General features: G+C 39.7%; 4 protein-coding genes and 1 long non-coding RNA gene across 11 annotated transcripts; 3 read left to right on the top strand and 2 right to left on the bottom strand.

The window, feature by feature from the left end:
• Positions 1–721: 721 nt before the first annotated feature.
• Positions 722–4,929, bottom strand: LOC116195489. Its single transcript, XR_004154666.1, has 3 exons — positions 4,791–4,929; positions 1,808–1,866; positions 722–970 (listed from the first exon to the last, which is right to left on the bottom strand). It is a non-coding gene; the product is annotated as an uncharacterized LOC116195489 (long non-coding RNA).
• On the top strand, positions 4,685–9,500 carry LOC116195487 (protein LAZ1). Of its 5 annotated transcripts, none has more exons than XR_004154665.1 (9): positions 4,685–5,021; positions 5,426–5,681; positions 5,773–5,829; positions 6,309–6,417; positions 6,541–6,725; positions 6,844–6,932; positions 7,323–7,584; positions 8,259–8,422; positions 8,714–9,257. XR_004154665.1 is itself a non-coding variant. In XM_031524718.1 (9 exons), the coding sequence occupies exons 2-9, from the start codon at positions 5,529–5,531 to the stop codon at positions 9,068–9,070; spliced, it is 1,464 nt and encodes a 487-aa protein (XP_031380578.1). In that variant the 5' UTR covers positions 4,688–5,021; positions 5,426–5,528; the 3' UTR covers positions 9,071–9,500. The 5 variants fall into 5 exon arrangements, 3 of the variants coding, with proteins under 3 accessions (XP_031380578.1, XP_031380579.1, XP_031380580.1); XR_004154664.1 differs by having other exon boundaries at positions 8,166–8,422; positions 8,714–8,940; XM_031524718.1 differs by having other exon boundaries at positions 4,688–5,021; positions 8,171–8,422; positions 8,714–9,500.
• A 141-nt stretch (positions 9,501–9,641) lies between these two features.
• On the bottom strand, positions 9,642–12,650 carry LOC116195488 (metal-independent phosphoserine phosphatase). 2 transcript variants are annotated; one of them, XM_031524721.1, is made up of 6 exons: positions 12,490–12,650; positions 11,791–11,871; positions 11,139–11,267; positions 10,746–10,808; positions 10,493–10,617; positions 9,642–10,044 (listed from the first exon to the last, which is right to left on the bottom strand). In XM_031524721.1, exons 1-6 carry the CDS (start codon positions 12,580–12,582, stop codon positions 9,849–9,851), a joined length of 687 nt encoding a protein of 228 aa, XP_031380581.1. In that variant the 5' UTR covers positions 12,583–12,650; the 3' UTR covers positions 9,642–9,848. The 2 variants fall into 2 exon arrangements, with proteins under 2 accessions (XP_031380581.1, XP_031380582.1); XM_031524722.1 differs by having other exon boundaries at positions 11,808–11,871; positions 12,490–12,546.
• A 1,041-nt stretch (positions 12,651–13,691) lies between these two features.
• On the top strand, positions 13,692–16,639 carry LOC116196243 (SEC1 family transport protein SLY1). Its single transcript, XM_031525873.1, has 3 exons — positions 13,692–13,843; positions 14,140–15,982; positions 16,236–16,639. The coding sequence occupies exons 1-2, from the start codon at positions 13,813–13,815 to the stop codon at positions 15,975–15,977; spliced, it is 1,869 nt and encodes a 622-aa protein (XP_031381733.1). The 5' UTR covers positions 13,692–13,812; the 3' UTR covers positions 15,978–15,982; positions 16,236–16,639.
• A 2,155-nt stretch (positions 16,640–18,794) lies between these two features.
• Positions 18,795–21,070, top strand: LOC116194659 (isocitrate dehydrogenase [NAD] regulatory subunit 1, mitochondrial). 2 transcript variants are annotated; one of them, XM_031523527.1, is made up of 4 exons: positions 18,795–19,430; positions 19,786–20,013; positions 20,238–20,316; positions 20,517–21,070. In XM_031523527.1, the coding sequence occupies exons 1-4, from the start codon at positions 18,885–18,887 to the stop codon at positions 20,789–20,791; spliced, it is 1,128 nt and encodes a 375-aa protein (XP_031379387.1). In that variant the 5' UTR covers positions 18,795–18,884; the 3' UTR covers positions 20,792–21,070. The 2 variants fall into 2 exon arrangements, with proteins under 2 accessions (XP_031379387.1, XP_031379386.1); XM_031523526.1 differs by having other exon boundaries at positions 18,804–19,430; positions 19,774–20,013; positions 20,517–20,994.
• Positions 21,071–21,191: the final 121 nt, after the last annotated feature.

Raw genomic sequence — 21,191 nt, forward strand, 5'->3', positions numbered from 1 at the left:
TTGGATTTTCCACTTCAAACTCTGATGATCTATTAACAAATTTTCAATACCCAAAAATTAATTTAATATATACATTGAGGCAAAAAAATATATATCAATAGGTGTCTTCGGCATAATAAGTGGAAAATCAACATTGTGTTTTTCCTGATGAATCCAAAATCTTCCAACGCATGGTTCCAACAATTTTTGAATCTCACTTTCTCATGTTTATTAGGGTGCACAAATAATATGCTATAAATTAAAATTTCTAATTTAATTCTATAAGTTCACAAAAAGAATTCAATTCACATGTTTTAATATTTTTTATGGGACTAGTGAGAATCGAATTTATCTTGAAACTAACGAAAATTGAATTTTTATAAAGAGAGATTGAATTTTATATACTCTATAAACTAATACAGCGCATAACTTTTTACATATTTACCTTGGTTGCCATTAATAGATACATATTCTCTCACAAAATTATAATAAAAAGATCAAGTGAAAGATATCAGTCCTCTCTAAGATGAATTAGCATAAAATTAGTTTGCCCTTTCACTATTTATTATATGAAGTCAATACATACACATAGATGTTTGTTTCGAAAGCACGCAAAAAATTACATGCCGAAAGTTGTTTCTATAAGGTTCACTCCCTGCAAAATGGAGGGCTAAATTGGTAAATCTTTTTATCAGTATTTATTTTACTTTATAATTTTATGTCTAAAATGGCTGTATTTATATTTATATGTGATACAATAAAATGTTATATTACTTGTGAAATATCCAAATTATATAGAAATTAATTGAATTGACCACACTTAAATACACAGCTACTTTTCATCCAGAAACAATATTAAGCAAATACATTCAGATAATGCATAAAATAATATATCTAACGCCACTTCCTAGCTTGCTAGTCGTCCATTGCCAGGGATCCTCATCCAGTCCTTTCATTCCTTTTCCTATTTCCTCTGCATTGCTTTCTTCATCTAAAATAAGATTAACACAAAATAAAATTTTCAAGTTAAAAAGCCTATCAAGAAAGTAGAAAAGTAACTAACACTGTCAAGAAAGTAGAAAAGTAACCACCAAGTTCTGATTTTTAACTGTTTAAGTCATGAGTAGCAAGACCAGTACATTGAATTTATTCTATAGGAACATGCTAAATTGTTACTAGACATTTATGCAACCATAGCAAGGCACCACACAAATATAAAAAATTACCCTCGAAGGAAATTTCTAGCCAAAGCGCAATTCACCAACATATTCAGAGTTGGCATGGACAAATCCAACATGCTTGAGCTGGCCATGGCCTTGTTAAACTTATTAATGATGGAAGCATAAAGTGTATAGCTTTAAAATATTGACCAAAGGCCAGAAATGGGTGTTTCACTTAACCTTAAGTAGATTGTTGAATTTACCATGATTTTCCCCGAATTCACGATCTGGAATCCATGGTAATCAGGACAAATTCAACATGTTCTCCTGAGCAACAATCTAATTTTACACCTCATCACAGCAGCTTTCTATGCATTTCCAAACATATATAAAGTTCATGACAACTTCATTATTTGAGTCTGTTACCCTTAGCAAAGATCCAGTTTGTTAGCCTCGAGACAATGTCGATTTCCCGAAAATTTCTCAACTTTAGACAGTCCAAGACAAAGCAACTCAAATATGCATATTTGCCTGCAGTAAATTTATTATTCCACAAGATATTTGGAGCTCAATAATCCATTTCATCCAATTTCAAAAACACTTGGAGCGCATGTCATGTCAATCTTAATCTTCATACCAAAAACTACAGTTAAAGGTAAAATCAATACCTTCATCTTCATATTTAGCATTTTCTTATCGTTGATTAGTACTTCAGCCCGAACTCAATCTGCAAAAAAATGTCCGCATTACAAGAAATTTATCTCTGTTTGAGATATGAATAACTGATAGACCGAAAAAGAGAGATACAATACCCGATGAGGCAATCAATTGATGGCTCTTTTACTCATCCGAGAGACATACAAATATGAGACACGAGCTCATTCAAGAATAGGGAAACCCCAATACTATCACCATTATTTTTCATGCAATAACATATGTACAGCAAAAGCAACCAAACCAAATTAAACTATCTAGGCATAAGCAATTTCACAAACACTTAAAAGTGTTAAAAATTAGAAATGGAACTCCAAAGAAATAAGTACCTTAAACTTCAAACTTGCCTGAATTTGTTTCTAACTCTTTCATTTTGAAGTCCTTTCTTTTTTCCCATAAATCCCCCGATAACATGCGAATACAAATAATTTTCACAATGAAATAGCTCAAAAGAAATTGATTTTGAATTGCTACTAACATCACGTATTTGACCTTCTTTAGTTTGGAACTTTAACTATAACGAATCATTTTGAAACTGTAATCTCATCACCCAATGTTTCAAAATACATCATTAATTTATTTCTAACTCTTTCTCTTTGGATTCCTTTAATTTTTCCTATAAATCCATCGATGACATGTGAATACAAATAATTTTGACAATGAAATAACTTAAAAGAAGTGGTTTTGAATTGCTACTAACATCACATATTTGGCATCCTTTAATTTGGAACTTTAAGTAGGATGAACCATTTTGGAACTGTAATCTCACTGACTAATCGACGCTTAGAAGCGTCGCCCAAAGTTCTAATGTACATTGCTAGAGGCCCATTTTCTTGTAGACTTTGTAGTGATGGTTTCTTCATTGATAAGACCCTATCAATGACAATAGTAGACTTGTAATCTAGTCATTAATTTATTTCTCTCTCTTTCACTTTGGATTACTTTCCTTTTTCCTATAAATCCTTAGTTGACATGTGGATACAAACAATTTTGATAGTGAAATAACTCAAAAGAAGTGGTTTTGAATTGCTAATGACATCAAGTATTTGACCTCCTTTAATTTGGAATCTGAACCATTTTGAAACTGTAATCTCATCGGCCAATCGATGCCTAAAAGTGTCGTCCAAAGTACCAAAGTACGTCGCCAGAAGCCTATAGGGATGGTTTCTTCATTGATAAAGCCCAATCAATGATAAGGGATAGACTCGTAATCTAGTCAATAATTCATTTATAATTCTTTCATTTTGAATACCTTTCCTTTTTCCTATAAATCCCTCAATGACACGCGAATAAAAACAATTTTGACAGTGAAATAACTCAAAAGAAGTTGGTTTTTGAATTGCTACTGATATAACGTATTTGGTATCCTTTAATTTGGAACCTTAACTAGGATGAATATTTTGAAACTGTAATCTTACTGACCAATTGACGCTTAGAAGCGTCGTCCAAAATTCCAAAATATGTCGCTAGAAGCTCATTTTCTGTAGTGATGGTTTCATCAATGATAAAACCCGATAGACTCGCAATCTAGTCATTAATTTATTTCTAACTCTTTCACTTTGAATTCCTTTCCTTTGTTTTTTTTCCCTATTAATCCCTCGATGACATGCGAATACAAACAATTTTGACAGTGAAATAACTCAAAAGAAGTTGGTTTTGAATTGTTACTGACATCATGTATTTGGCTTCCTTTAATTTGGAGCCTTATCTAGGATGAACCATTTTGAAACTATAATCTCACTGACCAATCGATGCCTAAAAGCGTCACCTAAAGTTCCAAAATAAGTCGCCAGAAGCCCATTTTCCTGGACTGATGATGTCTTATTGAGATATATGCATGCACTTACCTAAAGAGGAGCTCGTGCTAGGGCAATATGAACCATTGATTTCTATGGGCGCTCTGGCCATCTGATACCTAGTATTGGCTTGAATAGCCTGCATGATTTCCTTCCATCTCTCTATAAAAAGGGATCATCCCCTCAACAGATGATGTGCAAATCATATAGCAAGAGCTCACAAATCTCTCTCATAGTCTTTGTATGCCCCTTTTTTCTTTCATCTCTCCTGGCCATGCACTATCCAGTCTCTTCCTCAACCTATGGTGCTATCTCTTTCATCCTTAAAGGGATGCCATTGATGGCCAAAGCTTTGACTGGAGTGATAGGGTTGCCTCTCAATCATTCAAACGAGGACCCTATGCCAGTCGGCGGTGCGAATGCATTTTTTAGTTTTGTAGGGGCTAAAAGTACGTTACTCTCTTCGAACTCCATCACCTCCTCTAGCCTAACTTCAAACCACTCTAATGTCACCCTAGGCCGACTCGCTTTGAACCACCGGGTCACCGAGACAAGGAAGTGGTTACGACATTTCGAGCTATGCAATTTCATACCGTACATTGACTTCACCCCAGGGCAATCGAAACCCCTCTCGCTACTACACCTACTCTCCACCACTCGATCATCCACTCCTGAGTTTGAACCTTATGACGGGCTTTGAAAATGAGATCCTAGTCAATAGTAGTTCAATGCTAAGTATCCCATGCATCGACAATAGGAGCACAACATGCAATTTTGACAGAATTGAACCGTCGGGAAACTTCTGTTGGACAAACTTCAATGTTCAGAGCCTTGGTCTTATATGAAGCTAAAGTTTGGTGATCTAATAAAAAACTCAGGGTATGAGTCATGAGCCTAATTAGCCTCATTAGCCTCGCTCATATTGTTAACACAGATCACGGGCCTCAATATTGGGCCCATAAAAGCAGGTGGCCAGATTAGCCCAAAAGCATAAACACCGGGGAAGAGGACGAAAGAGAAACAGAAGGGGTAGGGGTGGGGGTGGAGCGGAATTGAAAATGGGGAGAAGTTCTAGGGTTCCTAATTGTAAACGTAATTTCTTTGTCTGAAAATCAGCGAACACGACAAGACACGTACATACATTTTCTCTCTCTGTCTGTTTCTCGTCCTCTGTCTCTCAGAAGTTCCATAGGCGAGTGGAATTCTGCTCCGCAGCTGCTTCCTTCCGCCGGAGTCCAAGACCCCGCTTTGATCTTTGATCCCCGAAGTAATTTCAGCTTCGATCGTCTTGGGAGCTCGAATTCGCTTCCTTCCTGAGGTCGCTCAGTTTGTTAGAAGTCTTTGGTTGATGAGGAAATGGCGGGATTTGCAGGTACGTGCGAGTCCCGAGCTCCATGTGTTTTGCATTTTTGAGCTTCCGAGAGATCGGTTTCTTTAAGTTAATTTGTCCAGTAACCATTGGGAGGGATAGTACAGGTTGCAAAAGGGGTCCTTTTTCTTGTCTTTGTCTGTGGAATGGAATCTCCTTTTCTGTTTGAGCTGAAAGTCTTTGAATTTGATTACCAGAAGGTCATAGACAATGGTTTTTGGGTATTTTCAATGTTTCTCAGACTTGTAGTTACATATATTGATGATTCTGAGTAACGGGAAGTGTCATTGGATTCAGCGTCTTGTTGGACGCTTTGCTCGAGAATGTTTTTCTCTCTGGTTTTTCATGGCTTGCTCTCTCATGGTTTAACGCTGACAGGAGTTGTTAATTATAATCTGTATGAGTAGGTTCGAGGGTAGCAACTTATATGGCTACCTTGATTTGTTGCCCGACCTAATACCCTACAGCTTGCTGACTCCATTATGCTGGGTATCTTTGAAGACATAGCTAATGAAGTTCTTAAATTATCAAGATCTCGTAATTCTTCAGACGTACCACCCACCAACATGGGCAACAATTGTGGCTGGTGCATTTGTTCTTATTTCTCTTACTCTCTCCACGTACCTCATGTTCGAGCACCTCTCTGCATACAAGAACCCTGAGGTTTCTGTCGGCAACCTTATTTCTGCATTTACTTGTACCGTGATCTAGCTTTGTAGAGTTTGCTGACCTTTCCAATCTTGTGACGTAACAGGAGCAAAAGTTTTTAATTGGAGTCATCCTTATGGTTCCATGTTACGCTGTAGAGTCGGTAAGTCCTATATAAGAACTCAGCCCTCTCACAAGTTACTTGTACTGGTTAAAAATATAATTTTCCTGGTGAACTTTCTCTCTCTATCTCTTAAATATCGATTTGCCTTTTCCTGTTAGGATAAACAAATTTTGACTTAAATTTAGGTATTTAATGCTGAGTGCTTGATATACACATATCTCCTGAAAGCAGTTTCCCAAGTGGTCCACTGTTGTGTCGAGTTTTGGTGGCCGAGTAGATTATGAAATTATTCTGGGGAGTTTGTTGTGCTAGTAGCCATGTCTCATGGACTTTTGCATAATTATTGCATCTTGAATTAGATGATTTGGATGCTTTTATGTCAATGAACAAACGTAATAATTTCATTTAAAATTGTTTACCCTTTTTTCTTTTCTAAACCTTTAAGGATGCTTCGTCGCCCTGGTGTTTTGTTTCGAGGTTATACTCTGTTAACTTCAATAGTTTCATTGTGCTGGCAGTTTGTTTCACTGCTCTACCCATCAATCAGTGTTGATATTGAAATATTACGAGACTGTTATGAATCCTTTGCCATGTACTGCTTCGGGAGATATCTTGTCGCATGCTTGGGTAAAGTGCTTCTTTCAACTTTTAACTTTCTTACTTCTTCTGTTATGGCATGTTCTACATATGACGAAGGCATGCTTTGGCTTATTTTTTCTGATATCCTTTTCATTTAACCTTCATCTTAAGGCGGGGAAGAAAGGACTATTGAATTCATGGAAAGACAAGGGCGTTTGGCTGGTAAAACTCCTTTACTAGACCATGGTTCTGACCGTGGCTATGTCAAGCATCCATTTCCAATGAATTACATCTTGAACCCATGGAAGCTTGGCCTCTGGTTCTACCGAGTTATCAAGTTTGGCATTGTTCAATATGTATGTGTCACTTTCAACCCCTTTTCCCCCCCCCCCCCCCCCCCCCCTTTTGAGGATCAAATATCATTATTGGATTATTTAAGTTTTTCTTGAAGCAGTATGCACATTCTTTTGGCAGATGCTAATAAAGGCTCTGAGTGCTGTCTTAGCAGTAATTCTTGAAGCCCTTGGCGTATACTGTGAGGGTGAATTCGACTTGACTTGTGGGTAAGACTAGTTTATTTGGTTATTGATTCTTGATATAAATCATTTGATTCATATCAGGTCTATAATGAATGTGATTATGTGCCGGTGGATTTCATCTTCCAAAATTCTGCATGAAGTTTTGTTCTAGTTTGATTATCAATTCTGTCAACATGAGATACAAGAGTTGCCATTCTCTCTAACTCTTGTGGACATCCCTCATTTTCTGGAAAGAATTCTGGAATAGAGTTGAATGTCATTGATCGGCTTCTTTGATCTTGAAGATTCATTGCACTTTCTTGTTGTTAGATGGACTACTTCAGCGTAAGAGTTTGATTATTATGGATATCGATGAATCAATTGCCTGGAAGCCTCTGAGATTCAACTGTTTTATCTTCCTCCTCTTTTGTGTAGGTATATTTATATGGCAGTTGTCCTGAACTTCAGTCAATCTTGGGCTTTGTACTGTCTAGTGCAGTTTTACACTGCCACGAAGGATGAATTGGAACACATAAAACCATTAGCCAAGTTTCTGATGTTTAAATCTATCGTCTTTCTTACTTGGTGGCAAGGAGTTGCAATTGCTCTTTTCTATGCCCTTGGTTTGTTTAAGAGTCCTATTGCTCAGGGCCTGCAGTTCAAGTCAAGTGTACAGGACTTCGTCATTTGTATAGAGGTAGATATTGCCTTTCATAATTCTTCCTGTAAGGCTGCCTTTGTGTTTGTTATTTTTATGGTGTTCTCATTGTTATCAATTGTTTCGAGGGCTTTTGATTTTGCGAGCTTTGCTCGTCTTGGTGGTGCTCTACATGACTGGAAATGGGGCCTATGGCATGGAAGTAGCGCTTAACCTAAAGTTTTCCGTACTTTTTATGATGAATAATGAACAATTTTGTTTCCTTGAAATGATGTGTTATTTGGATTCTTCATGCACATCTTTTGGACATTTGGTGACCGCCACATTTGGCTTCTACATGTTGAAGACAAATGGTGGAAAGTTATTATTGCTGAAAAGAGACGTGTCTTGTTTGAGAACTCTTTGTAATCAAATTATCTGTTTAAGGGATCACTTTAAATGATGGAATAGATATTGACTAGTGTGGCAATTAAGTGTGCGTTGATATTCTTAATCCTATAGCCCTGTTCTGTTTGAGCCATCACATTGACCAGATGGTTTACCACCAAGATGCCCTCAAAGAAAAACCTGTGATCTTCGAATTGTGTATTGAAGTTTAAGGGTTTTGTTTCTTCATCCAGCGCAGATGGGCATTGCTTCTATTATACACCTCTACGTGTTTCCTGCAAAACCTTACGAGCTGATGGGTGATCGCTTTCCTGGAAGTGTTTCAGTCCTTGGAGACTATGCCTCTGTTGACTGTCCTTTGGATCCTGACGAGGTGAGGGACAGCGAGCGGCCTACAAAATTGCGACTACCCCAGCCAGATGTTGACGTGAAGAATGCAATGACCATCAGAGAAAGTGTTCGGGATGTATTTGTTGGTGGTGGTGGATATGTAAGTTACTTTCCTGTCTCACATTTTGGTTTTATACGTGCTCTGAGAATGTGGAGTTCGAAAGTTGTGCTTTCTTTGCAAATACAGAAGATTCAAAATCTAGAATAACATTGGTGAGTTAATTTTTTATATGAAAAGTTTTGGGCTGCTCTGAGTCGAGAATTTTCATTGGAGTCAGCTGAGAATCAAGGAAATACGATTAATGTGTCTGTAATATTCTCCTTATTATATAATTTTTGCAGAGCTTTTCTTGTAGTCTTATCTAATGGAGAATCTCTGCGCCTTGAGCAGATTGTAAAAGATGTGAAATTTACAGTGACCCAAGCAGTGGAGCCTGTGGAGAAAGGCATCACGAAGTTCAATGAGAAACTTCACAAAATCTCCCAGAACATAAAGCGGCACGACAAGGACAGGAGGAGGACGAAGGATGACAGCTATATCGCGTCGTCTTCCACCCAGAGAGTGATCCGTGGGATTGATGATCCTTTGTTGAACGGAAGCTTCAGCGATAGCGGGGTTTCAAGAACGAAAAAGCACCGTCGCCACAAATCAGGATACACCAGTGCAGAAAGTGGCGGAGAAAGCAGCAGTGACCAAAGCTATGGCGGATACCATATCCGAGGTAGGAGGTGGATTACTAAAGAATAGCTGTGAAAAGGAAAACCTTGAAAGTCTCTCTGCCAGGTCAGGTCATGAACACAGATCGAATCAGGAGAGGAAGTTTGAAAGGCCTGCCATTAAATTTGAAGGAGCGTGATTTTTCTGCGTGACTTCAGATGTTTTTGTTTATATTCTACACAAGGAAGGTTGAATGCCCGGCTACTTGAAGATTGCAGGTACATGAAAGAGCCAATTTTTGTTCGTGGAAGGGAATCGCATTGCGTCTCGTGGAGTTAGATCATGTAGAAATCATGTAGAGCTTACTGATGCTTCAATGTGATTGTAATTGTATCCACTGAGTTTATATGGGAACACTGTCTATTTTCCATGTTTACCTTGTAATGAAATATGACTGACATACTGGGCTGTCAAACCGTGTAATGTGATGTTTCTTGAATGAAAATTTTTTTTGAGACGTTTTCGATTTTCTGTCGTTCACTCAGATAAACCACTGCCCTTAGCTGGCAATTTAAATGAATGTTTCCAATTAGAGGCGTTACAGATTGAGGCAATGAAATCACGGCGAATGCTGCCACTCTTTCGGTTTTGAAGCCAGGTATCGAAAGATATCTTGTCAATCAGCTGGTGTTATTATTTCAGACATACAAGAGTTGTGATGGAAAGAACACCATTCGGTTTTTACATGCAATACTTGGCAATTGCCATTGAGTCCTGCCTTGGGGAAATATCTTTTCGACAACAATTTCGTTAATCTTGTGCTGAATCTTCCAAACTCTACTGAGCAAGTTTTTCCAGATGATTGAATTTATGCAAGCGCTCTGAGTTCTCCAGTATCTAGAGCGAACTTACGGTGCTGAGATAAGATAGAAGCGATCCTGACTTGCTGTACTCTTGAATCAATGCTGTCCATTGTTGAACCAGAAGCTTGCTCTTTCACGGCGTTGATAATCGTTTGGAATATCTGCAGTGGATCCCCGTGGCTAACCACTAACACTGCGCATCTGCAATGTGAAAATTGCTATAGTTAATACCTGAAGAAAACCTGCTAGTGATGTGTAATGCGCTCAATCACTGACTAAAAATGCAATATACACAATACAAGTCACCAAAACTATGACTATGTTTGGTTTTAGAGTTTTTTTTTTAAAACTATACTCCACTTATTTTCAATTCAACAACACAATAATTACATTTTCTTTTTTCTTCAATTTTTTGGCCATTAAATTCAATTTTTAATACTAAATTCTCTAAACTATTGATTACTTTGTCCACAATTTAACAACACAATCATTACTTTCTCTCAACTATTCATTACTTTTTTCTCACTTTTTCCTATAATTCAACAACACAATCATTACAACCTCAAATAAATATAATTATTTATAGTTGGAATGGAGTGGAGTTTAACTCCACTCCATTCCCAAATAAAGCTTATGTTTCGAGCAATACCCTTGGAATTCTGATTCAATGTTGGCCATAGCTATCGCGAGCCGGGAAGCAACATCATCGACACATTCTCCGCCTTCAGGCCTCTGGAATGGATCTTTCTCATCAAGTGACCATATTTCTGCATACTGCAAAGAACCAGAAAAGCAAAATCAAGTAATCCATCTATGACAGCATCCAAGCACTAATTTAGCTCGAGATGATTTAATATACTAACCTAGATCTAAATCTACTTTGCCCAACTGAATTCACTTACTTTCTCATGTGATTTGAGTTCCAATGAAGGACCAAAATAACGTTCCCGAAGATCTGCAATCACCTATCAAGAAAGATGATACTTCATTGTATAAGAACAATGACATCCGTACATACAAATATATATATGGATAAGTATAAGAACAAAGACATAAATGAAGGAAAAGGATACTTTAAAACTAAACCACAAGGCACAATCCAAGTCAGGGAACATATACGGGAAGTTGTTGTATAGTTGAATCAATCAGTTTAATCTGGGTCGGTGATTGAGGACAATTTTTGTACTTTTTAGAAAGGATTATCAACTGACTAGCATACTTTTTTCTTTCCTGCATTCATTTGAAACGTTTTACTTCGAACATTTCCAAATATTTTTGGTCGCTAACTTGCTTACCTTACATTGAGGACCCTCAAATGGTAGATTCAGTATTGATGCCACAACTCTGGCAGTGTGAGTGGTTCTTGAAAATGGGGAAAAACATATTCGAACCTTTTCAAGTGGTACGTTATTCTCCTTCAGTTCCTGCAAGTATAAAACTGTCAGCATGCCTCATGAACTTCTTAAGCAAGGATACAGTTTTTCTCTGTGAATATCTACATTAAGTATCATCATCTCCGTAAACCCGTGGCATGCTAGATTGAATCTCATTTTTATTGACGTTCATCTAATCAGACAAAGTCAACTTTTAATATTCTGTCAGCCGCTGAAAGTGTGCTGAAATCTCCATGAGGATGTCCATGGATCATCTTAACTACAGCAATCGTCCAGCAGAATAAGTGGAAAGACTAACATACACGTATGGAAAGCTCAACAGTCAGAAGAAGCAGTTCCCGGTGCAAAACACCACTCTTTGAGAATCAATCAGCAATTTGGCAACTCAGATTCTAAGAACCTGATATCTCTACACCCTATGCGACACCCCTGCCATGATCGTTTGACACATAACTAGGTGCTTTATAGTTAGACATTGAAATGATTGGACATGCAAACAGTCAAATGCATTCAAATGGTAATATCTAAAATTTAGGTCAGAACTGCCAGCCACCTTTTGAAAGAGTTCACCTGCGAGCTGAGCCTGGACACCCCCCTCGGCAGCCAACTGGTACTCGGGAAGCGTGCCATTTTCCTATCAGGGGAAAAAATAACCCAACAGATAAGAAAGACGCAGTATAATCGTGAGTACACAGTATTCATGCTAAAGCATATGCTCACAGCATCCACAATTATATCAATTCTTTCGCCAACATGTAATGTACATTTCAGTCAACAAATATTGCACCAATCCAATTCCCGTAACACCCAACATACATCACTCCAACGTCCTCAAAATGAACCAACTTCCAACCCAAGTTTAGTGCAGCGTTATTAGTCTGAGATTGAACCGAATGCGAAAAATGACTACTTTATTTTGTTGATCCATTTCTCAATCCCGCAACTAGAAGAATATCACGTAATGATGAACAAGATAAAAAATTTGGCAACACATCGGCACGAGTAGCTTTTCCGGGTACTGGATAACCGGTTGCCCGATCAAACGATCATCAGATGAATAACTAGAACCGAAGAATTCCGCCTGGATTGGATCACAACCCAGCTCGTGTCATGCAAAAGATAAGTCCTTCGAAACGGTTTTTCGCGCTAAATTAGGAACAGCAAGAAGAAATCAAATCATGCATGGTGATTGCTTTGCTAAAGATCGGGAGACAGAAGCTCAAAGACCGGAGCCTGAAGGGAGGAAACTGACCATGGAGGAGACGATGAGGCCCTTCTCGTTGGGAATGCTCTTGCCGTGCCTCAGTATCCAGTACCTGTTCCGCAGGAATGGCGCCGTTTCCATGGCGCGTTCAGCTCCGGAGCTCACAGTCTTTTTGTCCGAAGAGATTCCCTCCAGGCTCCAAAGGTTTGGCAACGACGATGTCATCTCCTCCTAAGCTTATAGAATTTCATTCCGGTCCTCAATGTTTTCTTTCCTTTCGATTTTTGGACCACCACTAATGCATTTGTCAGATTGAGAAAACTATTAAAATGGTCTTTGAAGTTTGAATTTTATCATTGGTTTTGTCCTCAAAATGGTCCGGTTTTGCCACTTATATGGTTCATTAACTTATATTCGGTCCATCGAAATGGTCCGGTATTAAATTGAAGTGATAGAAATCCTACCTAACTGACCATGTTACTTAATCCGTCAAAACAATTTAAAAATAAAAGACGACGTTTTTTTTTCATTTCTAAAATATTAAAAAATCTTTTTTACATGAATAGAGAGGAGCTTGAGTGGGGTTCTCCCGCTGACAGCCTCCTCCAAGTGAAGTCATCAACGAAGGCCACCCCATCGGAGCTCCCTCCCCATTCACTCTCCCTTTGAAGATTCGGCCGCGGCTCCCCTGCCAACGACATCCCAAGGCAAAGCCATCGGAGTCTTGAAAGAGGGAATAGAGGGGAGAGCTTAGGTGGGGCTCCCTCAACCTTGAACTCTCTCTATACGAGGTTACCTGATCACTCCCTCTGTCTTTTACTCTCTTTTTTTGCCAAACTTTTTTTAATAATTTAAAAATATTTTTTTGAAATAAAAAAGACAATATCACATCATTGTGGACTTATCCTTTTTATTAATTTTGTTAAAGATTTCGTCACTCCATTTTAACACTAGATTATTTTGACAGGCGGAGATAGAAGATTTGGCAAAATTTCTTTAAGGACCAAACTGGTCGCCACCCCAAAAGTTTAGGGACCATTTTGACAGTTTCATCATTCAGATTTCCTGCAAAACATGAAAACAAGAACCGTCGTGTAATTATATTCCAACATAGGGGTTTTGCTCGTAAAAATGACGATGATCGGGGTCAAGCTACAAGACGGGGTGTGACGTGGACACAGTATGACGTGGCTTTCCGCTACTGGCTGCTTTGGAAAGGACTGCATTAAGCCCGTCGCACTGGAGCGCTCTCTCCTCGCTTTATTAAAAAAAAAAAAAACACGCAAGGCTTCTCGTCTTCGCCATAATCAATCCTTCCCTCCTCACAGTTCACATCTCCAAGCAAGAAGAAGCTCTTCAGTTTTCTCAGCAATGGCGCTCAACCTCCGCCAGAAGCAAACAGGTACTCCGTCCGTGATTCATGTGAATTCCGCGAAATTGTTCCGTCTATGAAATCGTTCTTTCACTGCGCAAATGAGGTTCAGATCGCATGTCATTCGATCCATGCTTGAATTGGACGCTGAATCTGCACTTTAATAGGGATAAGTTTTTTTGGAACTCTGTGTGTTTGATCCGTGATGAGATCGAGGTATTGAATGTGCTGATAGGTTGATGATTCAGCTGATTCGGTAGTAGGATTCAGCTTCTCGTTTGATGTTCGTGTTATTTGGAGACTGATTTGTGGAAATTGTTGGACAGAATGCATAGTTCGCATGCTGAATCTGAACCAACCCGTGCACCCCAGCGGCACGGCCAATGAGGAGGTGTACAAGATCCTGATCTACGACAGGTTCTGCCAAAACATCCTCTCTCCCTTGATACACGTCAAGGATCTCCGGAAACACGGCGTGACCCTCTACTTCCTTATTGATAAAGATCGGAAACCTGTGCACGATGTCCCTGCCGTTTACTTTGTCCAGCCCAGCCAGGTCAACATTCAGCGGATCATCGCCGACGCTTCGCGGTCTTTGTACGATAGCTTCCACCTGAACTTCTCGTCCTCGATCCCGCGACCACTCCTTGAGGACTTGGCCTCAGGGACTCTGAACTCGGACTCGATCCAGAGGATTTCAAAGGTGCATGATCAGTACCTTGAGTTCATTACCTTGGAGGATAATTTGTTTTCGTTGGCACAGAAGTCCTGTTACGTTCAGTTGAATGATCCGTCTGCTGGAGATCGGGAGATTGAGGAGATTATTGAGAGGATAGTTAGTGGGTTGTTCTGCGTATTGGCTACTCTTGCTGTGGTTCCAATTATTAGGTGCCCACGCGGCGGACCCGCTGAAATGGTGGCCTCCGCTCTGGATCAGCGGTTGAGGGATCACTTGCTATCAAAGAATAATCTGTTCACAGAAGGTGGGGGTTTTGTGGGCTCATTTCAGCGCCCAATATTGTGCTTGTTTGATCGGAACTTTGAGCTGGCAGTTGGGATACAGCATGATTTTAGGTATAGGCCCCTTGTGCACGATGTGCTAGGGTTGAGGTTGAACAGATTGAGCGTTCAAGGTGAGAAGGGTGGGATGAAATCATTTGAATTAGATAGCTCGGATCCATTTTGGGAAACGAATGGCTCGTTGGAGTTTCCTGAAGTCGCAGTGGAAATTGAGACGCAACTGAACAAGTACAAGAGAGATGTCGATGAGGTGAATAGAAGAACAGGTGGTAACGAAGGGGCTGAGTTTGAAGGCACTGACCTGATTGGCAACACAAAGCATTTGATGAATGCAGTTAACTCATTGCCAGAGTTGACTGAGCGGAAGCAAGTGATTGATAAGCACACAAATATTGCAACTGTTTTGTTGGGTGAAATCAAGGAGCGGTCACTTGATTCTTATGCCAAGAAGGAGAATGACATGATGGTTAGAGGTAGTATTGACCGTAATGAGCTCTTGAGTGTGCTTAAAGGGAAGGGTACAAAGACTGATAAGCTGCGGTTTGCGATTATGTATCTTATTTCTACGGAAACAATTAATCAGTCGGAAGTTGAAGCTGTTGAGGCGGTACTAAGGGAATCGGAAGTTGACACCAGTGCATTTCAGTATGTAAAGAAGATCAAGTCGCTCAATGTGTCTTTAGCATCTGCAAGCTCTGCTAGCAGAAGTAACATTGTCGATTGGGCAGAGAAGCTTTACGGGCAGTCAATCAGTGCTGTGACTGCAGGGGTGAAGAATCTCTTGTCTACTGATCGGCAGTTGGCTCTGACAAGGACAGTTGAAGCCTTGATGGAAGGGAAGCCAAACCCTGAAATCGATTCTTATCTTATCCTCGATCCTCGTGCCCCTAAATCAAGTTCCGGAGCAAGTAGCAGCCACCTTAGGGGACCCTTTAAGGAGGCCATTGTTTTCATGATCGGTGGTGGCAACTATGTGGAATACGGGAGCTTGCAAGAGCTCGCACAACATCAACAGCCTGTCAAACATGTTATTTATGGGACTACTGAAATTCTAACAGGAGCTGAGTTTGTCGAACAGCTTTCCCTATTAGGACAGAAGATGGGATTGGGTGGTACTGCTCCAGCTGCTCCAGCTAACCATTAAGACAGGTACACATTTCTTTACATTATTCGCTTTACTGGCTTTATGCGTTGCATGGCTTATTTGTCATATAGCTTGCTCTGATGAATCGTGATTTGAAAATAAGATTGTGTAGAGGAAACTTCACCTAGATACTCGAGGTTCATATTATTGTTTGAAAACTATCTGGTCCCCAGCATTTTTGCGGGGAGAGAGCTTGTCAAGTCCTGCACTTTCATGCGTCAGATTTTCTTTCTCAAGTGTTTCAGCATTTGCTTTTAGGTGGTGCCGATACTACAAGATCTTGTTTGTTGAATTATCTAAGGGCAGATGAGACGGAGACGAAGAACGGCGACAAGTTCTTCCCATGAATTCTAGCATGCATGATGTATCTATGGAATCCGATCTCATGCATACTGTGATTTAGCACAAAGGCACGAGAAACAAGCTCCGTAAGTTTTGCAAGAAGCCAGTGTGAGAATCTTTGAGCGAGTCGTTTTACCTGGAACTAGCGAATCGGGGATACTTTCTTTCAAGCTTTTGTTTATTTTCATGTACAACTTCTTACTAGCGAAGAGCGGTACCATCCTGTCGAGGAGAATCTGGCACTCTTTGGGTCACAGTGAATATTGTTTAAAGTTTTGCTGTATCAATATCTTTAGATCGTCTTAGCTCTCGATATTCCAGAGATCTTCGAACTTCGAAGTCTTTGATGCTTTCTAGTTGAGGGAGACGAAGGAAAATAAGGTGAAAACCGATATCTTTAGATCGTCTTTAGCAGGGAAGTCATGCCGAGGAGCCTCTGCTTATCACTGCAGTTTCCTCCTGTCAAGCTCAGGTGCTTCAGACCGCTTAGGTCGGGAAGATTTGGCAACCAATCTGTCACCTGCATCGTACGAGGACGTGGAAACACGCGTTTTTAAGAGCACGAACCGGCTAATGATATTGAATTATTTCTACAGAATGTGGAAGTAACTAACCTTATATCGGAATCCTGCAGTTCTAGATGAAGGGCATGGAACTAGGAGAAGTAGCGCAAGATCGGATCGGAAGTGAGATCCAGAGGATTGTTGTACGTTTCCTGACAGATGAGCAGATCAACGAGCTGAGGTGTGTGCTCGATATTCCAGCTCTTGCCTCGCTGCCACTGGCACCCGAACAGTTGGTTACACCGTACAATCACGTAAATTACTAAACATGTGAATAAAATTTAGATTTTTACTAAGAAGATGAGTAAATTTTTTGGAATCCGTCTTATGTAATTTACTTCAAAATCTGTATGAATTTACTTCTTTTGTTAATAATTTACTTCATATAGTAATCTACTGAAAAACCGTATATTTGGAGCTCTAGGTTTAATTGCTTTTCTATTTTAGTCATTTTTTAAAAAAAAATTATCGTCTATATCTTATAGATTTAAATACTTTTCAGTTTTAATGCTTTTCTTTTTCGTTGGTTCAATTAAATCCAGTACATTTGACTACTTTTCTGTTTAAACTTTAAACCCTTTCATCAAAATAATTATTAGGTAAAATTCTAATTTTGATCCACAATATTTGTTTACTATTTCTTTATCCTATTTCTTTTTTATTTTGTTTAATTTTGCCTAAATGTAAAATTTCTTCTTACTCATTATAGTTCTAGTACTCGACTTTTGTAAAGATTATCGACATGACAAATCTTGAAATAAAATTATATTTTAAAAATTATAAAAAAGTTAATAACAACTAAAATAATAACATGAAACTTGCGAACCTACTCGAAATTTGAGACATGTATAACCTCAACTCAAATGGTGCTAACTGTAAAAGGAGGATGGTAAATTGAGAGGGAGAGAGGCAGCGGTGACCAATGGGGGACGACATCAGGCACCCCCACCCTAGGAAAGATCACCTTTGGCCTATACCTCCAGCCACAATTACACTTTGCAACATCATTCATTACATCAAGCGTTACCATGTTCTTCCTTAGTGTATGAGGACCAATCTCATAGGTGTGGTTGGTGGCCATTGAAACACAATCACTTTTATCCTTTCTATATTTTTTTATTTATTTGCTCACAAATTTGAGTACCGATTCTTCCAGCGTAAATCGCCATTGCCCATTCCAAGATTGTATGCGACTTAAACACTCACCCCCACTCATTCTCTCGAGTAGGTTCATGATTTTTCTTTTATTATTTTGATATATTTTGTTCTATTTTTGAAATTAAATTAATAAATTTTAAAAAATTAAAAATGCCATAAAACGTTTAATATTGAGAAAAATTTGAACAAAGAAAAAGAATTAGGGTAAAGAAACTTTAAAAAGTTAAAAATTAAAGTTAAAATATTCTCTAATAAAAAAATTGATAAAAAGCATATATATATATATATAGAAAAGTAATTAAATGTATTAGATAAAAATGAACTAAGAAAGGGAAAAAAAAGACTAAAACATAAAAGTATTTAAAGGTGTAATATTCAGCATTGCTAAATGTGCCGAATTCAGAGGAATGAAATATGCCGACTCCACCCACTGTGACACTGTGGTAATTTATACAAACTTGTAAGGCAATTTACTGAGGTGAGACAGTAGCACTATTTCGGCACATCACATTTCGGAGAACTAATCATTTCTGGTGATGTAAATGATAAAAAAAATAGAAAATAGACTAAAATTTGAATTTAGAGAATCAAATATATAGTTTTCCGTAATTTACTAGAAATTGAAGTAATTCATAATTTTACTATATTTTTCCTTTATTTATAAGTTTTTTTTTCTTTTTATTACGAGTTCAACGTCCACTACACAGCCGCTAAAACTACGCCGGTGGGCCCACAAGCTCGTCTTCGTCTTCGAGTACCTTCCCCTTCTTCCACTGGTCCACTCTCTCTCTCTCTCTCTCTCTCTCTCTCTCTAGCCCTAATCCGGCGGTCTCTCCCTCTTGTAATGGCTCGCCGAGCCGCAACCCTCCCCATCCTCCGACGCCTCGCTGACACCGCCGCCTCCGTTCGCTTGTCCCCTCTGCTCCCTAAGCCCGATGTCCCGAACGCCCGTTCCGTCACCTACATGCCCCGTCCCGGAGACGGCGCCCCGCGCGCCGTCACCCTCATCCCCGGCGACGGGATCGGCCCCATGGTCACAGGCGCCGTCGAGCAGGTCATGTCGGCGATGCACGCGCCGGTTTACTTCGAGAAGTATGATGTGCACGGGGACATGAAGCGGGTCCCTGAGGAGGTGATCGAGTCCATAAAGAAGAACAAGGTGTGCCTGAAGGGAGGGCTGAAGACTCCGGTCGGTGGTGGTGTGAGCTCGCTCAACGTCCAGCTGAGGAAGGAGCTCGATCTCTACGCCTCGCTCGTGAACTGCTTCAACTTACCCGGGCTGCCCACCCGCCACGAGGGCGTGGACATCGTCGTGATTCGGGAGAACACCGAGGGAGAGTACTCGGGGCTGGAGCACGAGGTGGTCCCCGGTGTCGTCGAGAGCCTTAAGGTAAGATCACACATCGAGTGTTAATTCATATGAGCTACCAGAGTTCTGTCATTGGGGTTTGTGAAAAATCATATCTTGAAGCTGCCTTAGCAAGTTTGGTACATTTGAGTCGAAATTAATGTTGCAGTGTTGGATGATCGATTTCACAGGGCATTCTCTAAGGTTTTAGTGCTTCAATGGACTTAAAAAGTTCTTTGCTTTAAGCTGCAAATCGAGTGCATCTCAGAGAGTCGTGTTTTTCTTTCGTTGGGGCAATCATTTCATCGGTAATAGTCGATTTCTTGATGTGGAGGCATGGTTTGTTAGTTTGTAGTTTTAGTGTCTCACTAAACGGGGTTGCCAGGTGATAACGAAGTTCTGCTCGGAGCGGATCGCGAAGTACGCATTTGAGTATGCATACCTCAACAACAGAAAGAAGGTCACCGCCGTGCACAAGGCCAACATCATGAAACTCGCCGACGGCTTGTTCTTGGAGTCTTGTCGAGAGGTCGCGACCAAATACCCGAGCATAAAGTACAACGAGATAATAGTCGACAACTGCTGCATGCAGCTTGTCTCAAAGCCTGAGCAGTTTGATGTTATGGTATGTTGGGCGAATCAATCATACTGTTCTCATGTTTATTACTTATGAATTATTAATTATTCTCATATGTTTCAGAGGTTAGGTTGTTCAAGCTACAGTACTATTAGGGATTCACTGTAGCCATAATATATGCTTAAATGGCGTCTGTGAAGACATGTTTTCATCAATTTGCTGTTTGTTGCTTTTTTATCGGAGCGATAAAGGAGTTTCTTTTTCGTTTATAGGTTACCCCAAATCTTTATGGCAACTTAGTAGCCAATACGGCAGCTGGTATTGCAGGTGGCACTGGTGTTATGCCAGGAGGTATCTTTCTCATGGACTAGCTTCATTATACTCTTCTCGCATATTATTCGGTTCTTAGGCAAAATTGATATTTGTGACATCCCAAGCTCATGAACTATCGACATAGCTGATCTGAAATTGGTTATCGTTTTTCGGTGGTTTTCCATGTTGTTTGCTTGTTTAAATGACTAAATATACATATACAACGTGAAATGATGCAGGCAATGTTGGGGCAGATCATGCAGTTTTCGAGCAAGGAGCTTCAGCAGGCAACGTCGGGAATGAGAAGATACTCGATCAAAAGAAGGCAAACCCAGTAGCCTTGCTTCTCTCTTCAGCAATGATGCTGAGGCACCTGCAGTTTCCTTCATTCGCTGATCGGCTCGAGACTGCAGTTAAGCGGATCATCATGGAAGGAAAGGTTCGAACAAAGGACCTCGGCGGTGACAGCACAACCCAAGAGGTAGTCGACGCCGTTATCAGTAACTTGGATTGATATTCAATTGTTACGAACTTGCTCCAATCATAGATTGTTCCATGATGTTCTTGTAACTTCGATATAATTTTTTGGGGTGATCCTGGTGTATTCTTGTTATGGAGCCGGTTATCGATTCCAGAATAAGTTTGGATCAAGGTTCTAACTTCGCTGTAGTCATGAAGAGCCTACAATAATGGTAAGAAAATTTTCACTTCAGCTTACAAGTCTCTTTGACACTCAGAGCCCTATTCAATGAGCATGGTCCTGCAATATATAATTAATCAGATATTTTTTTTATGTAATAATTCCAGTCGGTTCATTTTTACATTGTATTTTTCTTCATTACAAGAGACCAAGCCGAACGACAAGAAGGCTGTCCTTCGGGGGATAAATACACAAGAATTCGCCTATTAATAAC

The sequence above is a fragment of the Punica granatum genome, chromosome 2 (genome assembly GCF_007655135.1).
Source record: "Punica granatum isolate Tunisia-2019 chromosome 2, ASM765513v2, whole genome shotgun sequence".
Classification (NCBI taxonomy): Eukaryota; Viridiplantae; Streptophyta; class Magnoliopsida; order Myrtales; family Lythraceae; genus Punica; species Punica granatum.